Source organism: Salvia splendens, chromosome 1 (assembly GCF_004379255.2).
Source record: "Salvia splendens isolate huo1 chromosome 1, SspV2, whole genome shotgun sequence".
Taxonomy (NCBI): domain Eukaryota; kingdom Viridiplantae; phylum Streptophyta; class Magnoliopsida; order Lamiales; family Lamiaceae; genus Salvia; species Salvia splendens.
Genome location: NC_056032.1, coordinates 9,566,524 through 9,590,111, shown reverse-complemented (window position 1 = coordinate 9,590,111; position 23,588 = coordinate 9,566,524). Strand labels below are relative to the sequence as shown.

The window sequence follows — 23,588 nt, the reverse complement described above, 5'->3', positions numbered from 1 at the left end:
CTCGTGTTGGTATAGTAATTAACTTCTTAATTTATCTTTGAGTTGAAGATATACATTGTTTACCTAATTTGCTTGAAGAATTAACCATCGTATATTTTAACCGTAGAATGTACGTAGTAGTATTAATTAAAATTATTGTCTTATAATAGTTCGACATAGAGTAGAAAGTACAAATTAACTCTGATCTTTTAATTAAACAATTATTATTTGAAAAACAATGTATACATAGAAAATTACAATTATTATAAATACTAGTACAAACTAAAAAAACTGAGCTTCTCTCTCTCACACTCATTGATTAATTAAAAACATATTATGAAATGAATATATTATGCACACAGTGAAGAAAATTTAGTTCAAAATTTGTGCTAACATTTTATAAAGCAACTGGATGAATGCAGTTTTAAGCAAGTGGATAAAACTTAGATAGATAAAAGGAAGAATGAAAATGAAATAATGACTTGATTGTAATGTGGCATGCACCATGTCCAAGTTTCTTAGGTGAAAAGCACCCATCATTTATTTCTTATATTGATGATCTACTTCTTTTATTTGTCAAATTAATAATTGAGAGCTACCTCTCTAATTCAACAAGGACAAGAGGTCACCCATTAATATATTGATCTTGTCCTACTTGTTATTACTACCACCTACCTTCATAATCATACTCCAAACAATGATACTCTTTAAGAAATTTTAATTTTGAAATTAAGTACATATTCAGTATAAATTGGACCCACCGGATAAAAGTTTATTTGTTTTATTGTCAGAGCATTCACGGTGGTGGCCTATCTCCGGAGCCCATCTTAGAGCCTATCTCCATTTTTTCCTGCCACCTCAGTAGGCCCATCCTAGAGCCTATCTCTCTGCAATGAGAGCTCATCTTAGAGCTTATCTCAGAGCTCATCTCAATTCCACATCATCATTATTTTTAATATTTACTTTTAATTATTTGTGTAATTAAAAGACAACGTAAATATATACGGTAAAAAAAATCATTTAAAAACATAATAAAACATCCTACATTAAAGAAACAAAAAAAGAGATAAAGATAGAAAACATAATAAAAAAACAACGGAAGCACACCCTTAGAAGCACCCGGGTTCCGGCTCGTCCTCCCCGACACGACCCATTAACCCTATGAATTTTGGGCAATCCTTCAGTTGCATATATATTTCCCAGTTGAACCCTCTCGCATTGCCACCGTAGAACTCGTGAAATTTAGCACACTCATACACCAGGCGTTTCCAATGCTTGCGTAGATCATCGGGCTAGTGTGTCGGGGCCCCTGGGAGCTTTACTTGTTCGTATCTTTTCGCGATACGCCCCCAGAAACCGCCCTCGCACTTGTTGGCTAAAATCGGGTCCTCAGATATCTATGTCCAACAATGAGCAAGAGCAATCGACTCCTCTATGGAGTAGGTACTCATTGTCCGCCCAGCTTCAGACGTCTCCCCGACTATCTCCTTCTTCTTCCCCTTCATGTCAGGCACCTTGTTGCTGAAGTTCATATCACCGTGGAGAGAGTAATAAAACTGAAATCGGGATTGGAAATGGATGAATTTGAATTGATGGAGAATGTGGTATATATAATGGATTAAAAATTGAATTAAATTAAAAAAATGGGGGGGGGGGGGATATCGGCTCCATCATCAGTCCGAGCCCCCGCAATGGAGGCCCATCGCAGGCCGATGCGGAGCCGATATTGCCATCGGCTGAGGCTTGCAATCAACACAAGGGCGGAGGCGGTGGGGGGTGGAGATGACCTCCCTCCCCACAATGGGAGGCTTTGAGAGGCGATGGAGAGGCCGATCGCTAGGCTTTGGCGATCGACCTCCATTGTGAATGCTCTTATATTACAACTAAGGGTGTTTTATTGTTTTACACGGTGACTTGTGTTATATAATCTATGTGATCTTTGTTTGAGGAAAGGTTTATTGGGTGCAAAGTGTAAATCATATCACATGTCAATTGAAAGTACTCCCCCCGTCCCGCTTTAGGAGTCCCGGTTGATCAATTTCGGATGTCCCACTTTAGGAGTCTCGGTTGGGATAAACTAATAAAAAATGCCTACAAAGTAAGTAAAAAAGTATTAAAAGTGGGTCTCAACATCCACTACAACATTTATTTATTACACACTCAATTAAAAGTGAGTCCCAACATCCACTACAACATTTATTTATTACAAACTCAAACACTTTCTTAAAACATGTGCCCGACTCAACCGGGACTCCTATAGCGGGACGGATGGAGTAATAGATTATCCAAACTCTATTAACATGATGTCTTTTAAAAAGTAATTTAAAACAAAATAGTAATAGCTTAGTCTATAATAGACAATATCTTATTGATGTGAGTTCGAATGTACATCGACGAATCCTCACAAAAAGTCAATTGAATGTGAATTTTATGTATTAATTATAATAAAATGTAAATACATTGTAATGATAAGAAAAATTCAATTATAAAAATAAGAGGTAATTACGTTTTTATTCACTATATACTGCACTAATATCATGTGGTCCTTGTTCTTTAATAATATCACCAAACGTCCCTAAACATTGATTGATACTACTTCCTCCGTTCCCTAAAATTAGAAACTCTATCCTTTTTAGTTCATTCCGTAAAAATAGAAACTTTCTATTTTAGAAAATTTCTCTCTATTAATAAGGTGTGACTCATAAAAAAAGGTGTGACTCATTTTCTACTAACAGACTTTTCTTTCTATCTCTTTCTTCCTTTACCAATTTTGCATTAAAACATGTGTCGTTTCAAAAGTTTCTATTTTTAGGGGCGGAGTATAATTTACTGAAATGACTTTTGCTCTATCAGTGACTTTTTTTTCCTTTTGATATTTTTTTTACCTAAATGTCATTTTTATACTTTTTACTAGTATTAAAGAGAACTATATTTGTAGTGTTTGAAGTTTGGTACAATATCATTTATGGACTATATTCTTTAAAAAAAATTCAACACATCTCTGAACTTTGGTGTGATATTGTTGAAAGAAATTTGCACATTTTAAATATTTTTGGGACCAAAATGTCATTCAATCTTTTAAGGCTAATTTTTCAAATTATGCAAATTGTAGTATATATTAATTTGGATGGATATAATACATATTAATATGCTAAATAAATTAGACAGAGGTGAGAGGAGAAATGAAATAAAAAGTAGGAGTAAATAAATTTGACTAAAATAAACTATAAAGGCTGAAGGACATTCATTTGTCTAAAAAAATCTAAAAAGTTCAAAATCTTTTCAGCAATATCATATCAAAGTTCAGACATGTGTGATAATATTTTTGAAGAACAAGGATCATAAATGATAGTATTATAGCAAATTGAGGAACTAAATATATATATATTTCTAATGTAAAAAAATACAAAAATACCCTTTAGATAAAAATAATAGGCAATAAAGTTATGAAATAGTTACCAAAGTAATTTTAATATTATTTTAGACCTATGATGATATTTTTAAAAAATATATAGATTACAAATAATATTAGTGCAATATTATTTATAGACTAAAAATGTAATTCCCTCGTTGGCAACACCCATACCCATACCCATTCCCCCGCTTTCTTCGAGAATTTTCTGACCATCTCCATTTTAGAGCAATAACGTAAGGTTAAATATTATCTGGTTCCGAGTAAATTTGCAACAATTTAAATTAGAAATTCAGGATCCCAATCCAAAAATACTCCAAAATGAAACTAGGGAAGTAAAATTAATTGAAAGTAGAGAGAGAAATTAATTGGACTACAGTTAGTATTACTAAGCTGTCTCTCCTTTTTCAGTGGTCCGCAGTGTTTAACTTGGACGACCAGTTGCCACTCGTGACCGTAGGCGGCGGCTGAGGAGCTTCGGGACCGCGATCAAGACGCCCACCGCGAAGGCGACCATAGAAAAAAAAAGGGATTTTATTTTGTTTGGTGCTCTTTTCTCCGTTTATTTAAAAATAAATATATGTACAAAAGGTGGAGCGATGATAAGAGATATTTTTGGAAATCCAACAGTTTGTCGGTCAAAATTAACCTTCCCAAATGCAGTTTCATTTGGGGGTAAAAGATGAAAAGTGAAGAGCTGAAAAGCACTAATAATAAAATAATACTGCGCCTTCCAAATGCAGCTACACCTACACTACACACAGCCAACTCGTAAATATTTGATATATTTAAATGCAGAAAAACGTGTGCGCCTACATGTACATATATACTTATATATAGACAGAAATGAAGCGATAAAGCAGTAGTGCCGTGGCTGAGATTTATCAGAGTTTGTCAACTTGCAATGGCCATCCCTCTCCTCCTCCTCTTCCTTTTCTTTTCAGGTTTTAATTTCTTCTACCTTTATGATCCCCTTTTTTGTTTGAGCTACAATGTTAATTCATTTAAGTAATTTGTATATATATTCACAGATTCTTTGACGAAGAGCGAGAGCTTAGGAGTAGGGATCAACTACGGCCAGATTGCGAACAACCTTCCGTCGGCGTCGCGCGTGGCGTCTCTCCTCCGATCCGTCAACATCACCAAAGTAAAGCTCTACGACGCCGATCCAGTCGTCCTCTCCGCCTTCGCCAACTCCGGCGTCGAATTCGTGATCGGATTAGGCAACGAGTATCTCCAGAAGATGACCGATCCAATCCAAGCCCAATCCTGGATCCAGCAGCACGTCCAGCCCTACATCTCCCAGACCAAAATCACCTGCATCACCGTCGGCAACGAGGTCCTCATGGGCAACGACACTCAGCTCAAATCCTACCTCCTCCCGGCAATGCAGACCGTCGCCGCCGCCCTCCGCACTCTCGGCCTCACCAAGGACATCTACGTCACCACCGCCCACTCCTTCAACATCCTCGCCAACTCCTTCCCCCCCTCCGCCGGCGCCTTCCGCCCCGATCTCGCCGAGTATATGCAGGGGATCCTCGCCTTCCACAAGCAGACCAACTCCCCCTTCCTCATCAATGTCTACCCCTTCTTCGCTTACAAGGACAGCAACGGCCAGGTCTTGCTCGACTACGTCCTCTTCCAGCCCAATCCCGGCACCATCGATCCAAACACCAATTTGCACTACGACAACATGCTCTACGCGCAGATTGACGCTGTTTACGCGGCTATTAAGGCGCTAGGCCATACCGACATCCAAGTGAAGGTCTCCGAAACGGGATGGCCTTCCAAGGGCGATCCTAATGAGTTTGGGGCGACGCCGGAGAATGCGAGATTGTACAATGGGAATCTGCTTAGTAGGATAGAGCAGAGGCAGGGGACTCCGGCGAAGCCTCAAGTGCCCATTGATGTCTTCTTTTTCGCGCTTTTTAATGAGAATATGAAGCCCGGCCCGGTTTCTGAGAGGAACTACGGCTTGTATTACCCTGATGGCTCTCCTGTTTACAACATTGGGCTGCAGGGTATTCTTCCCCGTATGGATTACTCAGCTTCTGCCAAAAATGTAAGGACATTGTAGATTAGATTTTTAAAGCAGCTTTTGTTTCTTTAGGCTAATCTATTTTGTTGTTTGCCTTTTTCAGGTTGGGATGTTGTCCAGTGGTATTCTTTCGTTATTGTTAGTTACTATATGTTTGTTGTAGCGGAAGAGGGAGTTTACGGACAACACTTTTTCTTCACCATTTCCTTTACAGGGAAAACGTTCCAGGTAAGAACTGTTTCTTTATTACTCTGCCACTTGCAATAAAGTAGAGTTATCCAGTTTGGGTTCCAACTTCCATCAAAGTCCAAGTAGTTGAAAAACTAAAACTAATTTGATGAAACTATTATCTTCCTACAAAAAACGTTTTACACATCCATCGTCACATCTCCAATATCTTTCGTCAATATTCAAAGGCGGTATGCCGCCAACAAGTTGTTTGCTTCAAACCAAAAACAAATCCTGCCTTGGCGGCGGCTATTGAAATCATGATTAAGTCGTTTTCAGTTGTGTTTTGTTTGACATCAGGATAACATAAGATAAGAAATTCTGCCTAAACATGTATGTATGACTTTTTATTGACAATATAAAGGAAATAACGGCGCCTGTTTGAATGCGTCGCTGCCGTCATTGCTCCTTGATTGGCTTTGTCTACTGCTGCTTAAGATGTGTGAAAGCTGATTATTTGTCCACATTAATCCTTGAAACAGAACTAAGTTAATTACCCTCTTTTTGTGCAGGTGATGCTGCAAAAGAGGGCTTTTGCGATGGAATAGAAAAGATTGTGCAGAAGACAGCCTTGGAGAGTAGGAATTTTTAGACAGGGATACACATACTTCTTAGATTGGTTAGGAAATTCATCCATATAAACACAGAATAAATATCATACTCGTGATTTTAATCATAGATTTTTTTTTTGGCACAATAGAGATGTACTCTAGTTTAATGTATTCGATTTCGTGACAGATTCGTTTTAATCATAACTTTTCTACTTATTTATATATCAGATTCGTTTTACACGCAAATATGATAAGCCTGTGTATTTTAGAGCCAGGGTGGAGCACTAGCAGCCTCAAAGTTTCGAGCAGACTCTTGTCTTGTCTTCACTTGAAGAAAGAAAGTAATTAATTAACTATGATTAGTCAGAAATAGGGAAAATGAGATGAAGTCGACGTCTAAATGAGCTGGGCTACTATGTATATAGAGTGGAACGCCAATATCGACATAAAAAGTGGGCAGCCAAAAACGATTATGTTATTGTCACTCTATTAATAATGCATTGTATGATAGAGATGGCATTTAATAATGAGTAGGGCCTCATTGGTTAGAAAATATATTCGGAATTTTGTAGAAAACAATATAAATTAAAAGGAAGTAATCTTTAGAGAATGATTTTCTGTTTATATTGTTTCATTTTCTCAATCTCATAATAATACTGAAACCTCTGTTTTGTGTTCTTTTCAGTAATAGACAATCTTTGAAGAGCAGTAGTATTACTCGCACCTGTGTAATTACTGTATAACGCAACACCTATTTATTGGGTAAATTCAAAGGTTATGAACACCCACAATGCGTGTGGTTGCCATTCCATAAGAGCATCTACTATAGGCGGACACTTCCAATAGCTCCGCCCCCTTTTTTTTTGTCCACAGCCCCACTTTTTTGTCCATAGCCCCAATTTTTTCCTCCACTGCCTCACTATAGGCGGACACTTCCAATAGCCCCAAAATTTTATAACAATTTTTTATTTTAATTTTTTCGTTCCGTTTTTAAATCAGATGAATTGAAATATTTACAAAACGAGGTAATTGAGACCGAATATTCGTTGTATTGGCAAAGGTAAAATTATACAACGAACGTAAAAAAAATACAAATAAAAACGCTGCCACCGTCTAGTCGGTGGCGTCGTCCGATTCCTCTTCCTCATCTCCGTCGCCTTCAACGTCTCCCTCGTTGCCGCCGGCCGCCGCTGCCCCAGGACCCTCATCAGCCAAGTGCAGACGGCGCTGGATCCGACGTATGAGGTCGGAGTATATATTCTTGATGTACGGGTCGGTTGTCGTCTCGTATTTGCTGCAGGCATCATTCAATTCGTGCGCCAGCTGCACATATACGGTATCCCTCAAGACCGCGCTGGCAAAAGGGGCCCTTGAAGGAGGTATAGACGCGGTCTGCGGGGCGCGCGATCCAGAAGCCGCCGCCGATCGTCGGGAGGAACCGCCGGCTTCTCTAGCGCGTCGGATAGAGGCACGTTGTCCCGGAGGGCGGGCGCGCCTAGAGTGTGTAGCGGAGGGCTCTGCGGCTTGCTCTTCGTTCAGGTCGAACGATTGCGAGCCGCTGCCGCTGCTGTAGTCCCCGGCAATGTTGTGTCTTATCCGCTTCGTCGCCGGACTCTGCTCTTGGGCACAGATGGCCTTGAATATTGGGCAGTCCTGGAGAACTAGAAACTCCTCCCACATTGTGAACTTCGGATTGCCGAGCGTGTGGTATTGCTTCATCGAAAGTTCTTTCACGTCAGCCTCGCTGCGTCCACTCTCCGCATGGAGCAGGTTGTTCTGGAATATGCCCGCGAACCGTCGGGTCGCCCGCAGAATCCTAGACCACTTCTTGCGGAGCTGTTCCCCGTCACGCGGGAGGGAGTCGTGAGGTTTGAACTCGTTGTACGCCTGCACGACGCGCTTCCAAAAGCTAAACTCGGTCTGATCAGTGCCCAATATGGGGTCTGATGTGGCGGCATCCCACGCCCGCGCCACAGCAACGGACTCCGCTTTGGTGTAGTGGATGGGCTTTTTTTCCAACTTGAACTGAGCCGCTTTGCGAACCGCCACCGGAGCCGACGCCGCTGCCCGATCCGCCGGCTCCACTGACATTGCCCGATCCTCCACCGCTACCGCCACCGCCGCCGCGTTGGGACCCTCCGACTCTCATCGTAACGGGCGTATCCGGTACGCCGGAACTGATCAGATCCATCATCGTATCCAGTGCGTCTTGATCTGCATCGGTGAAAGGAGAATGACTGGATTGGAAAGTGGTCTTCGGACGGGGATGGTTAAGCGAGTCGAGGTTGGGTCTGTAATCTCCAAACGCCGAGCGGCTCAGATTCCTCGCCAAAGGTTGGGTGGGAGAAGACCTCCAAGGCTGAGATGGTGGCGGAATTGGACTCGATGCCCATGCCGGGGGAGGTTGATTCCAACTCCATGGCTGAGACGGAAAGCCGTCATATCCCGACGGTACACCGCCATATCCCGACGGCTGGAAAGGATTGCTGCCATATCCCGATTCATGCGAGCCGGGGGATTCGTCGTCTCCACCGTGCATTTTTTTAGAGTGAAAGTGTAGATAGTGATGTGTGAAAATGAAGTGTATGAAAGTGTGTAAAAATGGATGGTGGAGGAGGAGTATTTATAGATGCAATTTTCGAAAAAATTAAAAAAAATCAAAGGGGGCGGACGTCCATAGCCCGTCGCCCCACTATAGATTGCCCCCCCATCGCCCCGTAGGAGGCGAAGCCTATACCGCCCCACCCTCGCCCCATTTTTCTTGTCCGCCCCGAGGCGGAAGTCCGCTGCACTATAGACCGCCCCACCAGCGCCCTAAATTTTCGTCCGCCCCATTCTCGCCTATAGTGGATGCTCTAATCCATTCCCTCGAAACGGAATGCAAAGGCACCATTATCATTATAAATGCTCTTACTTATAAACTTTAGCTAAATAATGAATAGGAGTACAATTTTAATTTGGATTTCAATTTTTTTGGTTTTTAATAAGTTCGATCCAAACTAATTCGAAAATTTTAAAATTGCGGTGATTCTTTTGGACATTTCGCAAATGTGTACTATACATATTTTAATATGAATGGTAGTATGGTTTATTCATTTAGATGAGAAAAGTGTGATCTGTTGTTAATGGGCCCAATAAAATAGAGCAGATAAGGTGTTGAGCCCATCTTTACGAATTAAGCAAGCAAGCTCATCTTTTTATTTCCTCCTTTCTATTTTTAAAGGAGCATTCTGGTCTTCCACACACACCTGATTACAAATCGTCATACAGCATCTCTCACGCTGTTCTGCAATCTCTCTGCTCATTAGGTATTCACTTACACAATCACTATGCATTTAGCCGTATCTATACGTTACCAGATTTATGCCAGCTGCGAAGCTCTTGCTTATTCTAAGTACTACTACATTTTTTGCGTGATTTTCGATTTTTAGGCGGTGATTGTAAAATGTTTCGCGATTCCGATTTTTATGAAATTCATCGTCTGTTGATCGTCGTCAATTACTTTTCCATGCCATAGTTTCCTTAATTTTGAAATAATTTGGTTATTTCGCTCTGATTAGGTATTTAAGGAATTTTTCCAGTTTCATTGACGCCAAGTGCAGGATGTAATTTGTATTTTCATTTTGCAAAGTAACATGCGCACTGTTTCCACTTCATTTGTGTTGAACTAGACTTTTGGTGAAACTCAAGAGGATTCTCCGCGCGGTTTTTTCTTGTGTTATGGGATTGCATAATGAATGTCGGCATTTACAAAGAATGAGTTTATCTCCTTTCCATTGTTGTTGAATGCTTGTGGTGTATATCCTTAAAAATCTATATATTTGTACATCTTATTGAACATAGGTTCATCATGTTCCTCTCCAGATTCGAGAAACTGTTAACGCACTAAAAACTGTCTGTATTGTCACTGGGGGAATTTCTTAAAGAGCAAGCAGCTGTGGTTGCCTCGTTTTTAATTACTCATTTCTGAACTTAGGAGTAATATATAGCCTTGTTTTTCTGCGACTGTCATCCTAACTGAATAGTGTGCAAATACAAGGCTTTCAAATGCAAATACTATTATTCAACAGTATGTGAGCTACGCTACGGCAGTTTGGGCTAAATGTAGTTAGTGCTAAAAATTGACCAAGGAATTTGTTACTGCTATAATTCTTTAGTTAAAATGTATATACAACACTGGCTTATTTAGCTAGGACAGTTTGAGCCTCCTCTGTTGCTGACACAGGCCATGTATTTGACAGAAGAAAACAGGTTAAACTGATACCTTTTTTATGTGTTTGTTGATTACACAGTTAGACTTATTCTGTTAAACAGGATGGACTGAAAAGATCCAAGATACTGTAGTTCATGTATCAGCGAAAAAATCTGTCACATTGTGGGTTTTGATCAAAACTTAATTACATTGACAGGAAAATAATTTGTTCACATGGCGACTAGAATGGCTGCTAGATACATCTCACGCAGGCTATCAAGTGGCGGCAAAGTCCTCAGTGAGGAGGAGAAGGCTGCTGAAAATGTGTACATTAAGGTGAACTGCATTTTGGTTCAACATGTTAGATGCAGGCTTGCCAGCATACTCTTTTATGAAAGTTTTTTATGGCAAGTTGTGTTTTGCTCATCGTTAGAACTGAAATGACATGTAGATTAAATATGACATTAAATGATTGTGTTTGAATTGTTTGATGATACGGAAATATGTTTGTCGCCTTTTGTTGAGTGGGTTCTTATACACCATTTGGCTTATTACTTGGTTTGTTTTCCAGAAAGGGTTGCATATACTTGGTCACATGCTTATAATTATGATTCAATAAGTTTTTGAATGCTCTTTCTTACTAGAAAACTTTACCATTTTTTTTCAGAAAATGGAACAAGAGAAGCTGGAGAAGCTTGCTCGGAAGGTAGACATATATCTACATAGCACAAGTTTGTAGTTATTATTATAATACTAATAGATGTTTCCTCTCCATGATGAAGATAGTTCAGTGTGGGTTTCTTTTGATACTGTGAAACATCATAGACACACACAGACACGCTTATTAGGTTTTGTTGTGAATAATAATATCGCTACTCATCATGCATTGTGATTACTCCTAGGGCCCTGCATCAGGTGAAACTCCAGCAGCAGGAAGCTCAGGACCTGTAGCTGATGCTAAACCAATTGGTGGTGGCACCTCTGAAACTCCTAATGTTTCAACTGACAAGCACAGAAACTATGGCGTTGTTGCTGGTATTGTTACTGTGGCTGCTGCAGTTGGATGGTATATGGGTTCGAAGAAGAAACCCGAAGAAGTGCATGACTGAGAAGAGATCTCAAGAGTGAGAGCAGAATGTTGAGTGTTGACGCAATAATATCAAACAAACTCCATTTCATTTTGTTTCATAAGGAACTCCAAAATAGAGAATTTGGCTCGGCTGCTTGCTTGCAAGCCGTTATTTTTAGCTTAAATGAAATGGCTTTATTTTGCTCGTTTCAAGCAATGCTCTTGAATATTTATGTGCATGCATGGTGTTTTCAATTTTACCAAAATGCCATTTAGCTGTAACCGTGGGCAACGACTCGTTTAGAGCATCCACAATAGCGCCTAGCGCACCGCCTAGCGCCGGCCAATAGCGCCTAGCGCACCGCCTAGCCGAGCGCCGGCGCTAGGCGGTGCGCTAGGCGGTCTATTGCAGCCGCCCAGCGATTTTCGCGAAAAAAAACCGCCTAGCGCTCGGCGATTCCGTGGCGCTAGGAGGTGCGCTAGGCGATCCGCTAGGCGCTATTGCAGCGTCCGGATCGCCTAGCGCACCGCCTAGCGTGAATTTTTAATTTTTTTTTTGTTTCCGAAACACTATATATACGCGACTTGCCCGTCATTTTCATTCGCACCACTTGTATTAACGAGTACTCTCTCTATCTTAATTTCTGTACAAGATCAACACCTAGAAATGAGTAACGCCGGTGGTAGTGGTGGGAGTGGTGGGGATGCTGAGGAGTACGAGCGTATAATGAACGAAGCGCTAGAGGCCTATACGAACCGTGAGATTGATCAATGGATGCAGAGGGCCTTGCAGCCGGCGGTACCTCGACCTCGACCAGTGGTACACCGCCGAGCGGTGATTGATCGTGATCACGTAGCTGCACATCAGCGCCTATACGAAGACTATTTCGCACAGGAGCCGCGGTTCAACGCCAACCTTTTCAGGCGCCGTTTTAGGATGCGCAGGTCCCTGTTTATGCGTATTGTTAACGGATTGGAGCAACGATATCTGTATTTCCGCTTTAGGCACGATGCGTCTGGCAGACCCGGCCACACTCCTATTCAAAAGTGCACTGCGGCAATCCGGCAGTTGGCCTACGGAGGCGCTGCAGACATGTGGGACGAGTACCTCCACATCGGTGAGACGACTGCCCTGGAGTGTATGAAGTATTTCTGTCAGGGCGTGATTGAAATATTCGGTGATCAGTACCTTCGAAGCCCTACCCCCGATGCTGCGGATGCACGGGGAACAGCATGGGTTCCCAGGGATGTTAGGCAAGATAGATTGTATGCATTGGGAGTGGAAGAACTGCCCCGCCGCCTGGAAGGGGATGTACACTACCGGCTACAAGGGAAAGAATCCCACGATGATCCTCGAGGCCGTAGCTGATTACCGGCTGTGGATTTGGCATGCGTATTTTGGGATAGCCGGTTCGAACAACGACCTCAACGTCCTCAACTCGTTGCCACTTTTCAACGAGCATTGTCAGGGTGTCGGTCCGGCCATCAGTTTTGTCGCCAACGGCAACCGACATGATATGGGCTACTACTTGGCGGATGGGATATACCCTAGGTGGCCTGTCTTTGTGAAGACGATCCGATGCGCATCAGATGAGCGGAAGGCCTACTTTGCGGCACGGCAGGAGTCGGCGCGCAAGGACGTGGAGCGCGCATTTGGTGTGCTCCAGTCTCGATGGGCGGCAGTTAAGGGGCCAACGCGTTTGTGGCATGTCGACTACATTGCAGATATAATGTACGCCTGTATTATCATGCACAACTTGATTGTCGAAGATGAAGGTGGACAACTGACTGATTGGGCCAACGATTATAATGAAGCCGGTCCAAGCCACGGCGTGGCCGCCCCCAACGTACAGAGTGGGGTACCTCACGATGAAGACGGCCGCCTCCAAGCTCATGCCGACATGCGCCAAACGGAGGCTCATATTCGACTCCAAAAGGATTTAATTGAAGAGTTATAGGCGCGGATGACTGCACGGCAGTAGTTTTTTGTTAATTATGTAATTTTTTTAAATTAATGTACTTTTTAAATTTTAATAATATTATTGAATTTTCTCGTATATGTATCGTAAATTAAATTGCGTATTTTGTGTGATTGTTAATTATTTGTTTTATATAATTTTGAGTGATGTGGCTATTGATGTGGCTGGGCTATTTATGATGTGGCTAGGCTATGGCTGGGCTATTTATGATGTGGCAGGAGGATTTTTAGTGTTGATGATATGGCAGGAGGAGTTTGTGGTTAGGCTATGGATGGGCTATTGCTGGGCTATTCCTATTGTAGATGGCCTTATGGGATTGACAAGTGATGTGGCAAACCTTGATTGGTTTGCTTTCTTGATTTGAAGTAATTACACAATTTTATCAGGTGGGGTATACATAAAATTCCATAATCGCCATGAATGGGATTATTTATTTTTCTTCCCAATTCCTTTAAAATTGAATCTGGAGCAATTTTAATATTTCAATAGTACACATTCACAGTAGGAGTCGGGTATTCAGTTATCGTTTTAATACTTGGGTGTAATCAAGAACCGAGGTTAACCGGAACCAAGAATTACAGTGTCGGGTGGAGTTCAATTATGTATACTATTGATTGATCGGTTCTTGATAACAGATTTGAATTCTAATTTGGTCTAATTATTTATTATAATTTTATTATATTTTCTAACATAAAATTTTTAAAACCTAACTCTGTGCGAAGAGTTCTTGGAGACCTCTCAGCCACGCTGCCAACTTCCTCCCTTCCTCTCCGTTGTATAAGAGAAGAGAGAGAAGAAAACATTCATGCAAATGCAACTACCTCACCCCTTTCGTCATTTCGCCGTTTTGGTTCAGTTGACTTGATATGACAATGTTTTGAGTTTATGCGATTTTTTTTCTTGACAAAACTAGGAAACCAAATAGTCCGTATTTTCTTATGGAAAACTTAGGTCTTGTATTATTTTTTATTGATTTTATGTTCATTAATCACTAAATACACCATATCAAACTAAATCATATTCTGAAAATTTAACAATAAAATGATTTTCATCACAAAAATGAAAGATGAGATGGAGATAGCGCGACTCCCCTTTGCAAGTCCACGACTCAAACATTGCCAACGGTTTTTAGCATTTTGAACTGGTTAACCGGATAACATGCATGGTTCAGTTTCGGTTGCACTCTTGTTCGGTTTGGTCAACCACTTTTTGGTGTCCTTACTAACTAAACCCACCAATACACAATCCTAATTCACACTATAATCTAATCAAAATCAATGCAATAGCCATGTAATATTACTTATTTATTTTATAGTCTGTGTATCTTATACCCCCTCCATCAATAAAAATTTAATCATACTTTTTTTTTATTCTTCAAAATTAGTTTTCATTTGTTCATGGTAAATATTTTGGTTTAATTTTCCACTAATAATATTTTTTTTTTCTTACTTTATCAATTAACGGATATAAGAAACACATATGCTATCATGGATCAACCAACTATGTAACTAGGGGTGCACAAACCGAACCGGCCCGGCGGTTAACCGCCGGTTCGGGCCCGCCGGTTCATGAACCGGAACCGGCGGTTTGAACCGTCCGGCGGGTTGCCGGTTCCAACGGGCCGGTTCAGGGTCAGGGCCTTCTTGAACCGTGAACCGGTGGTTCAAAACCGGCGGTTCGCCGGTTTGAACCGCCGGTTCAACCGAATTTTAAAAAAATATTATTTATAAAAATTGTTTTAATATTTAAAAACAATTTTAACAAATAAATGAATACTAGAAATTCATAATTGCCCATATATATTTGATGGGCTTACGAATTTATGAAACCATTCTTGGTTGTTTCTCTTTTATAGAGACATCCTAGAATGTTTTACATCCTAGAATGTTTTATGTTTCACTTTCGATGTGGGACAAAATCATTCTTGGTTGTTTCTCTTTTATAGAGACATCCTTGAATGTTTTATGTTTCACTTTCGATGTGGGACAAAATCATTCTTGGTTGTTTCTCTTTTATAGAGACAACCTTGAATGTTTTATGTTTCACTTTCAATGTGGGACAAAATATGTTGAAGTATTTTCTTTTATAACTACATGTTTAGAGCATTCATTCATCTTTTTCCAATGTGGGATACACAACTTTCTTTTGTCTTCTACTTTCTTCATGTTTTGTGTGATGTATATAAACAAAATTATAATTCAAATATATTCTTGATTGATAAAAATAAAGAATTATTGAGAAATATGATTTGTACATATAAAATATTTATTTGTATAATAATTATTGTTAGGTTTATACAATTTGTATAAGAATTATTCTTTTAATGTGTATAATATTATTTATTAGTTAACATATACATAAATTTATAAACATAAGCAAATCATTAATGATAAATAACTAATGAATAATAGTTTATGTAATAATATTTGTTATTAATTTATAATAATAGATGATAGAGTATTAATATAGACGAAAAATGATGGACGATCTATCATATACTTATAAATAATGACTTTTATTCCACATTGAAAGAAAGAGTAACACATCCAAGAATGTGTAACTATAAAAAAGAATAATCCAATACACTCTCCTCCAATTTAAATGCTCAAGTCCAATATTAAGTATTGATATTTTAAAAATCAAAAGGTTTAACTTTAAGTAGTGTGTATTAATTTTTATAAATAAAATATATTCATTATAAGTTGTAATTTTTAGTCTTATTCAAATTTATTATCAATAAAATTGTAATTTTTCACCTTATTGTTTGAAATTTGTTTAAGCACATTTTATACATAATAAAGACTAAAAAGACAAAAAAAAATACTCCATACTTAAAGTTGGATTTGATTTTTAAATGTCAATACTTGGATGAGAGTATATTGGATTTGATTTAATTTGGAAGATAGTATATTGTATTATTCTCTTTTATAGTTACACATTCTTGGATGTGTTACTCTTTCTTTCAATGTGGAATAAAAGTCATTATTTGTAAGTTTATAATAGATCGTCCATCATTTTTCGTCTATATTAATACTCTATCTTCTATTATTATAACTTAACAACAAATATTATTTCATAAACTATTATTCATTAGTTCTTTATCATTAATGATTTACTTATGTTTATAAATTTATGTATATGTTAACTAATAAATAATATTATACATTGAAAGAATAATTCTTATACAAATTGTATAAACCTAACAATAATTATTATACAAATAAATATTTTCTATGTACAAATCATATTTCTCAATAATTCTTTATTTTTATCAATCAAGAATATATTTGAATTATAATTTTGTTTATATACATCACACAAAACATGAAGAAAGTAGAAGACAAAAGAAAGTTGTGTATCCCACATTGGAAAAAGATGAATGAATGCTCTAAACATGTAGTTATAAAAGAAAATACTTCAACATATTTTGTCCCACATTGAAAGTGAAACATAAAACATTCAAGGTTGTCTCTATAAAAGAGAAACAACCAAGAATGATTTTGTCCCACATCGAAAGTGAAACATAAAACATTCAAGGATGTCTCTATAAAAGAGAAACAACCAAGAATGATTTTGTCCCACATCAAAAGTGAAACATAAAACATTCTAGGATGTCTCTATAAAAGAGAAACAACCAAGAATGGTTTCATAAATTCGTAAGCCCATCAAAAATATATGGGCAATTATGAATTTCTAGTATTCATTTATTTGTAAAAATTGTTTTTAAATATAAAAATCAATTTTTATAAATAATTTTTTTTTTAAATTTCGGTTGAACCGGAACCGGCGGTTCAGGCAAAAAACCGGCGGTTTTGAACCGCCTCATGAACCGGCGGTTTTTTGAACCTGAACCGGAACCGCCGGGAGCTAGGCGGGCCGGTTCAGGTTCAAGCATTTCTTGAACCTTGAACCGCCGGTTCATGAACCGGAACCGGCGGTTCATGACCCTTGTGCATGCCTATATGTAACCCCAAAGGCGAAGTTTCTAAAACATGAACTCTCATGCACCTTTTGTACTAAGGAGCGACACTTAGTTGAGATCTCGAACCTGCCCATAATCATCGACACCCCCAACAAAGCTGTCACTCTATTTTTTTAATGCATGTATATACTATTTAATGATTCCTAAATAAAACCTCCACTTTACCATTACTTCAATCCGACTCCTTCAATTCGCCATACTTGTTCAAAACTCCCCTCCATTTTCCAAACTAACCCCCATTTTCTTGCATGGCTGCCACCTTTCTTCACCATCACTCCGAGCCTAATTTCCCCCATTCGCTTTTTCGTGCTCAACACAAATAACCCACTTCGTTTCTTGATCCAAAACCCGAATCCTGACGGATAAAACTACTGAATATTTCTCGTTATTTTTTGTTACTATCTGCACTCACCCTCTTCTTCATCCTCCCGTTCTATTTCCACGCCCACACACAATCACGCAGCCGGTTGGAGGTGATGAGATATGTTGTATAATGAAAGAGGAAGAACAAGTGGGGGAAAAGGGGGATAATGAGAGAAGGGATCAAGATCAACTATCCATTTTGGCATTGTTGGTTGCTCTGTTCAGGAAGAGATTTTGGGTGACTTGTAAGACCGGAAGCGACGGTTTCTCCACCGCCGGTGGCGGTATGGATATCGGATGGCCGACCAATGTAGAGCATGTTAATCATGTGACGTTTGATAGATTTGATGGTTTCTTGGGGTTGCCTGTTGAGTTCGAACCTGAGGGTCTTAGGAGGGCTCCAAGTGCTAGGTAGTATTTCTTCATCATACTTTACTTATTTCATGGAATTGGATTTAGACTCTGTTCATCATAGTTGTTGGAATGATTCTTGTGTGTCTGGTTTTGGCCGTTGATCTTCTCAAATATCTGTATAAGTTTGTTCATTTTTAGAATTAGTCAGGCAGCCTAAATAAGTAAGTGCTCAAGTTTATCGGATTGGGTGTTTATTAGGTAGAAAAGAGTCATCTCATGGCATCATTGACATTTCTGTTGTTGGATTACTTGGTTCTACCTTTTTGTTAGACTGAGCATTACATATGGATAGATCAGCTATGAATATGTGTGGTGTTTTGTTATAACTTATTATCATAATTTATCATAGTTATCAATCATATGCAGTCTTTTGGTTAAAATTCTAGATCCCAGAGATTATCACTTAACAAAATTCTATAGAATGCTACTCCATGACTTATCTTTTATTATGTTGCTGTACTTCCTCACTGGTCTTCTGCTATTGGTATCTGTGTGCAGTGCGGCTGTTTTTGGTGTTTCTACTGAGTCAATGCAGCTATCTTATGGTCATCGAGGCAATAGTATTCCTACTATCCTCTTGCTTATGCAAAGACATTTGTATTCTCAAGGTGGCCTTCAGGTGCATTATAGTTTTATGCCCAAAATTCTAGTGAGTGCTTTATTTGTATTATTGAAGTACCAGACTCTCACAGTGGTCACAATTTTGTTTTCAGGCTGAAGGTAACCGAGGTGTGGTTCCGGAAGGGACTGATGTACACTGTTTGGCAGGCCTAATCAAGGTACCTTACATACTATAGCAAGGTTCTTTTGCATAAATTTGTTTATGTGATTTCTTAGCATATAATCTTTTTCTACTGTTGAATCTTTCTGACTTTTTCCCTATTTATAATGTATACATTTACTTGTGCTGGCATAGCTGTGTGCCTGTGTTTTACATGTTTCTTATTATCTTATAGTACTATGATATAACAATTAAGGCTTCCTGTATCACAGTTTATTAAGTTTCCACGATTTGCAACTAACCTTGCCTTTGAGGTGGATGTGTTCTTGTTCATTTTGCAATTAAGGCTATGAAACTAACTAACTATGTACCTCTTGGATGATCTGAATTCGCAGTTTTAGGAGCCATCTTGAAGAACTACATGTTGGTTCACATGAAACCATTATCTTTTTATAACTGCAAAATCATGTTATGTTAGATACATTAGGAATTAATGAGGGGTACAGCTATTGGCAAGAGGAACTGGCGGTAGCATTCTAGCAATTTCATATAACAGACTGTTTCCTTTTTGGCCCTTTTTCTATATGTTGGAGTACATAGTTTCAGTGAGCAGCACCATGCCAAATCTCCTTTCTTCTTTTTCCACTTTAGCCAATGCCGCCTGGTAATAGCAGTTAAACCAATAAAAACATAATGCTAAACCATACAGGAACTTGTTGCAATTCTCTGTAAATTTTTACTGGTAACATTATCTTGCTATTCAAGTCTAGCTTCAGTCTTCAATGGTTTGCTTTCAATTGTTAATTCTTCTGGTCTTTATCTTCAAGTGCAATAGATAATTAATCTGATTTATCAATTTTCAAATGCATTAGTTAATTGTTCTAGTTTTAGCTTGAAATGCTGTGTATGTGAATTGCTCTGTCTATTGATCATTGAGCTAGACTAATACTGCTTTTTGTTGCATAACAACTAGCTAATTCTTCTCATTTGATTTTTGTAGGCTTGGTTCAGAGAACTTCCAAGTGGGATACTGGATTCTCTTTCACCCGAGCAGGTGATGCAATGCCAGCCAGAAGTTGGCTGTGATGCGCTCATAAGGCTTCTACCACAAACAGAAGTTGCTCTGTTTGACTGGACAATCAACCTAATGGCAGATGTAGTCCAGCATGAACTTTTTAATAAGATGAATGCTCACAACATCGCTATGGTATTCGCTCCTAACATGACACAGTAACTCTGCATTTGGTTTCTGAGACTGACAACATTATTTTTCAATTCAGAAATAAACTTCCTCTCTAACATTTTTCAGCATGATACCCCTCTTTCGAGTTTAGTTATTTTAGAAGCATGTAGGTCAAGTGGAAAAGAGCAGTTCAAAATAGAGAGGCATGCAGGTTTTTAGCCCTCCAAATTCCAATAGTCATATACTCATGGAGGACAAATGTATGTAAGATGCACATTTCAGTGCATCATTGTGATAATAACTGCAGTCTTATTAAAACTTAATTTGATATTGGTTAACCTTAGATGTACAGAAGGTTTTGCCTTTTGTAAACCCATTGAGTAGCTATGAGCTCTTTTGATAAAAGTTTCCTGGAATGGATTGGTGTTCGGATCTGTAACCGATACAAAAAGGATTGATCTCAAGGAGTGTCTGTTGTATATGGCATGATGATAAGAGAGCCTTAATTATATATTTGTCCAATTATTTCTGCACAATATACATCTTTCTGTTTCGTTTCTAATACGGTTTGGGTTACAGATGACTGATCCTTTGACGGCGTTGATTTATGCTGTACAAGTTATCAAATTCCTGAAGACTCTTATAGAAAAGACACTACGGGAAAGGGGAGATTCCATTGTGGAGCCATCTTGTGTTCCCCACACGGAGTATTCTGATGACAACGGGAACCAGATCTCTTGAACGCGGTATCATGACAGCCTGGCTGAATCAAATGAAGAGACCATAGAGGACTTTGTGGCAGAGGATCCTGGTTCGGACACTGATTGGGACACGAGCCAAGTGGAGAATGTTAGTGATGAGGATTATCGCAGCTATTCGACTTGCAGAGTAGAATCTGAAGAAAGTGTGACTTGTAGTCGTTAGCAAGCAGATGAGTCGAGAAGTGAAGCTGGAGGTTCGGGCATGAAAAGCAAAAACAAAGGCAAAGGAAGCAGCAACTAGAACCGTATTAACTCTATGAATGAATGGTTTGAAGGTTGGCGCATCTATCTCTAACTTGTCTAATGCTTTTAGCCTTTTAACCACTTACTACTACTACTCCTCCTTTTTAGTTTTTGTTAATTATATTGACCATTTAACGGGATATTGTGGTTCCTCCTTTTAGGTCTTGTTTATTTATACTCAATCTCAATCCTCATGCTGTAGAAATTCATCACAACTTCAGAGAGTCACAGGGAAATGTTAGAAGAGGCTTGTACAAATCCGGGCGTCCAGATCAAATTCTGCAACAAGAATTGCTTCATCTTTATCATCAGCATTACCAATCAATTCTCCAGTGGGACCTATTCAACAGACTAAACACATGTTCAAAATTCTGATGGTAAATACTGGTTAAAACTGAAAATTCAGATCAATTTGGTAAAAGACTAACCAAATTAGCTTCAGCATGGTCTTGCATCATCTCGAGAGCCAATGGTCGTGGTTTAAGTGCCTCCTAAAACGGGTTGCCCAAAATTCCCAATCATCATTATTTTTGGACACTTGCAAACTTTAAGTAAATTCTAGTAATAAAAATCGTGAAATTGGTTAAATATTGATTTGTTACCGTAATCTTAAAAATCATTTGAATAAAAATATAGATTATTGGTAATTATCTCACAACAATCAAATCTGGTCACCAAATTTTGGCTATGGATACAATTTCACCAAAACTTGTTCATTTCATGATTTTTCTAAGATTAACATTAGTTTTTGTCTTTTTTCACATCGAATCCTTTAATATAAATCATTAATCTTTTCTTCACCTCTTATTCTTTTGACACATGACAACGAATCAAGAAACTCTTCCGTTAATGGTCTTTGTCAAAGTAGTTGTTCCTATATGTTTTGTATTTCAAGCCCACCCACCCACCTCCTTAATTGTGATTCATTGATTCTTATACGAATGAGAAACAATTGTTCATCTTAAACCTCATATTTAAACAAATAGATACACAATATGTAATTTAGTTTTAATGGAGTATGAAATAACAGATTGGAAAACAACATTGCAGAAAGGAAACATTGAAATTAATCTTCAAGAATCGACAAACAATTCCAACTTAGCTTGATTTTCCTGATCAATTACATCAAGATAAACCGGATCGACGAAAACGCGGCTGTCGACGTGGACCTTGAATCCGTGGTTCCACCAGAGCACCTTGGCGGTGCCACTGATGTCGACAGTGGAGTCTAGCACCATCTCCCGCCGCCCCACGTCCGCCACGAACTTCTTCGCGTGCTGCGCCAGCTGGAGCCCGCTAAGCCGCGCCGGCAGCCGCAGCAGCTGGCAAGACCGCGGCGGCTGCGACCCGGCCTCCACGGGGGCCGACCCCAGCAGTGCGCCGGCGTAGTAGATCGACATCACGGTGTCGGAGTACTGGATGGGCGCCACGTTAGGGTTGGTGACGTGGACGGTCAGGATCGTTTCGGCGTCGAGCACAGGGAAGTTGAGCTTGAAGGATGTGATGTCGATTGAGATCAGGTGGAACGTCGGGTCGCGAGGCTTCGAGGACAGGAGCAGGCTGGCAGCGGAGGCGGCCGCCGCGCCGACCAGGGCCGAACCCCAGCTGAACTTCTTCTTGTGTTTGCCCATTTTATGGCGGTGGAGAGGTTGGGTTGTGTTGTGTGGGTGGACTGGATAGGGAAGAAGTAAAGTGGAGTGGATGTGCTCAAATGACGGATGCACCCCTAATTTTTGTAAATATATGATCCGAATTTTTAACGTGTATAATTAATTCTAAACATAATTAATAATTTATTCTACCGCTTTCCTATTACCGAGAAATTCGGTATGATGCAATGCACTAACAAGTACAACACTCAAATTTATTAATGATACTGACTCAATTGAAATTATGAAAACCTTCTACTTTTCACGTGATAAGCACTACTAGTTCATTCATTTCTTTTTTTTTTTAAATAAAAATTTCAAAAATATATAACACTTCCTCAATTTCTAAGTCGTTCAATTATTTTAAAGGAGAAAAATATAGGAGAAATAAGAGAAAGTAAAGTAAATGATGAAATAAAATAAGAATGAGTAGATATTTTATTTTTATTAAAAATTGAAATTAATCAATTTTATTGAGATATATCTTAGGAATATAACTTAATTAAGTTGGGACCAATAAAATATATTAGTTTTATAATAAAATATAACAAGTAAATATAACTATTAAGACAAAAATATGAGTGTAATATGACTCATAAGGGAGACCGATGAAAGTATATATAAAAAGTTAAAAACATCAGTATAGACATGTCATACATCGGCCGTAAAGGAAAATGTCAAACAAATAACAGCTTACCGTCATTGTCGCAAACCCCATCTCAATTCTTTGTTAACTCATTTTCTATTCTTTTCCCCTTCTAACAATTAACTAAACTTAGCCATAAATATATATATATTTTCCTAATATTCTTATACTACTCCGT

The 23,588-nt window shown here is 39.0% G+C and overlaps 4 protein-coding genes across 5 annotated transcripts; 3 read left to right on the top strand and 1 right to left on the bottom strand.

Moving 5' to 3' along the window:
* The first annotated feature begins 4,176 nt into the window (after positions 1-4,176).
* On the top strand, positions 4,177-6,435 carry LOC121741421 (glucan endo-1,3-beta-glucosidase 14-like). Of its 2 annotated transcripts, XR_006037865.1 has the most exons (4): positions 4,177-4,335; positions 4,423-5,453; positions 5,533-5,657; positions 6,170-6,435. XR_006037865.1 is itself a non-coding variant. In XM_042134162.1 (3 exons), exons 1-3 carry the CDS (start codon positions 4,296-4,298, stop codon positions 5,590-5,592), a joined length of 1,131 nt encoding a protein of 376 aa, XP_041990096.1. In that variant the 5' UTR covers positions 4,177-4,295; the 3' UTR covers positions 5,593-5,688. The 2 variants fall into 2 exon arrangements, 1 of the variants encoding a protein (XP_041990096.1); XM_042134162.1 differs by lacking the exon at positions 6,170-6,435 and having other exon boundaries at positions 5,533-5,688.
* A 2,936-nt stretch (positions 6,436-9,371) lies between these two features.
* Positions 9,372-11,682, top strand: LOC121741431 (uncharacterized protein At2g27730, mitochondrial-like). The gene is made up of 4 exons (XM_042134175.1): positions 9,372-9,516; positions 10,618-10,736; positions 11,068-11,106; positions 11,303-11,682. The coding sequence occupies exons 2-4, from the start codon at positions 10,635-10,637 to the stop codon at positions 11,507-11,509; spliced, it is 348 nt and encodes a 115-aa protein (XP_041990109.1). The 5' UTR covers positions 9,372-9,516; positions 10,618-10,634; the 3' UTR covers positions 11,510-11,682.
* A 5,959-nt stretch (positions 11,683-17,641) lies between these two features.
* Positions 17,642-21,641, top strand: LOC121795486 (rho GTPase-activating protein 1-like). Its single transcript, XM_042194029.1, has 5 exons — positions 17,642-18,204; positions 18,706-18,826; positions 18,921-18,986; positions 19,929-20,135; positions 20,691-21,641. Exons 1-5 carry the CDS (start codon positions 17,924-17,926, stop codon positions 20,850-20,852), a joined length of 837 nt encoding a protein of 278 aa, XP_042049963.1. The 5' UTR covers positions 17,642-17,923; the 3' UTR covers positions 20,853-21,641.
* A 447-nt stretch (positions 21,642-22,088) lies between these two features.
* LOC121795503 lies at positions 22,089-22,834 on the bottom strand. Its single transcript, XM_042194046.1, has one exon. The coding sequence runs from the start codon at positions 22,744-22,746 to the stop codon at positions 22,189-22,191; it is 558 nt and encodes a 185-aa protein (XP_042049980.1). The 5' UTR covers positions 22,747-22,834; the 3' UTR covers positions 22,089-22,188.
* Positions 22,835-23,588: the final 754 nt, after the last annotated feature.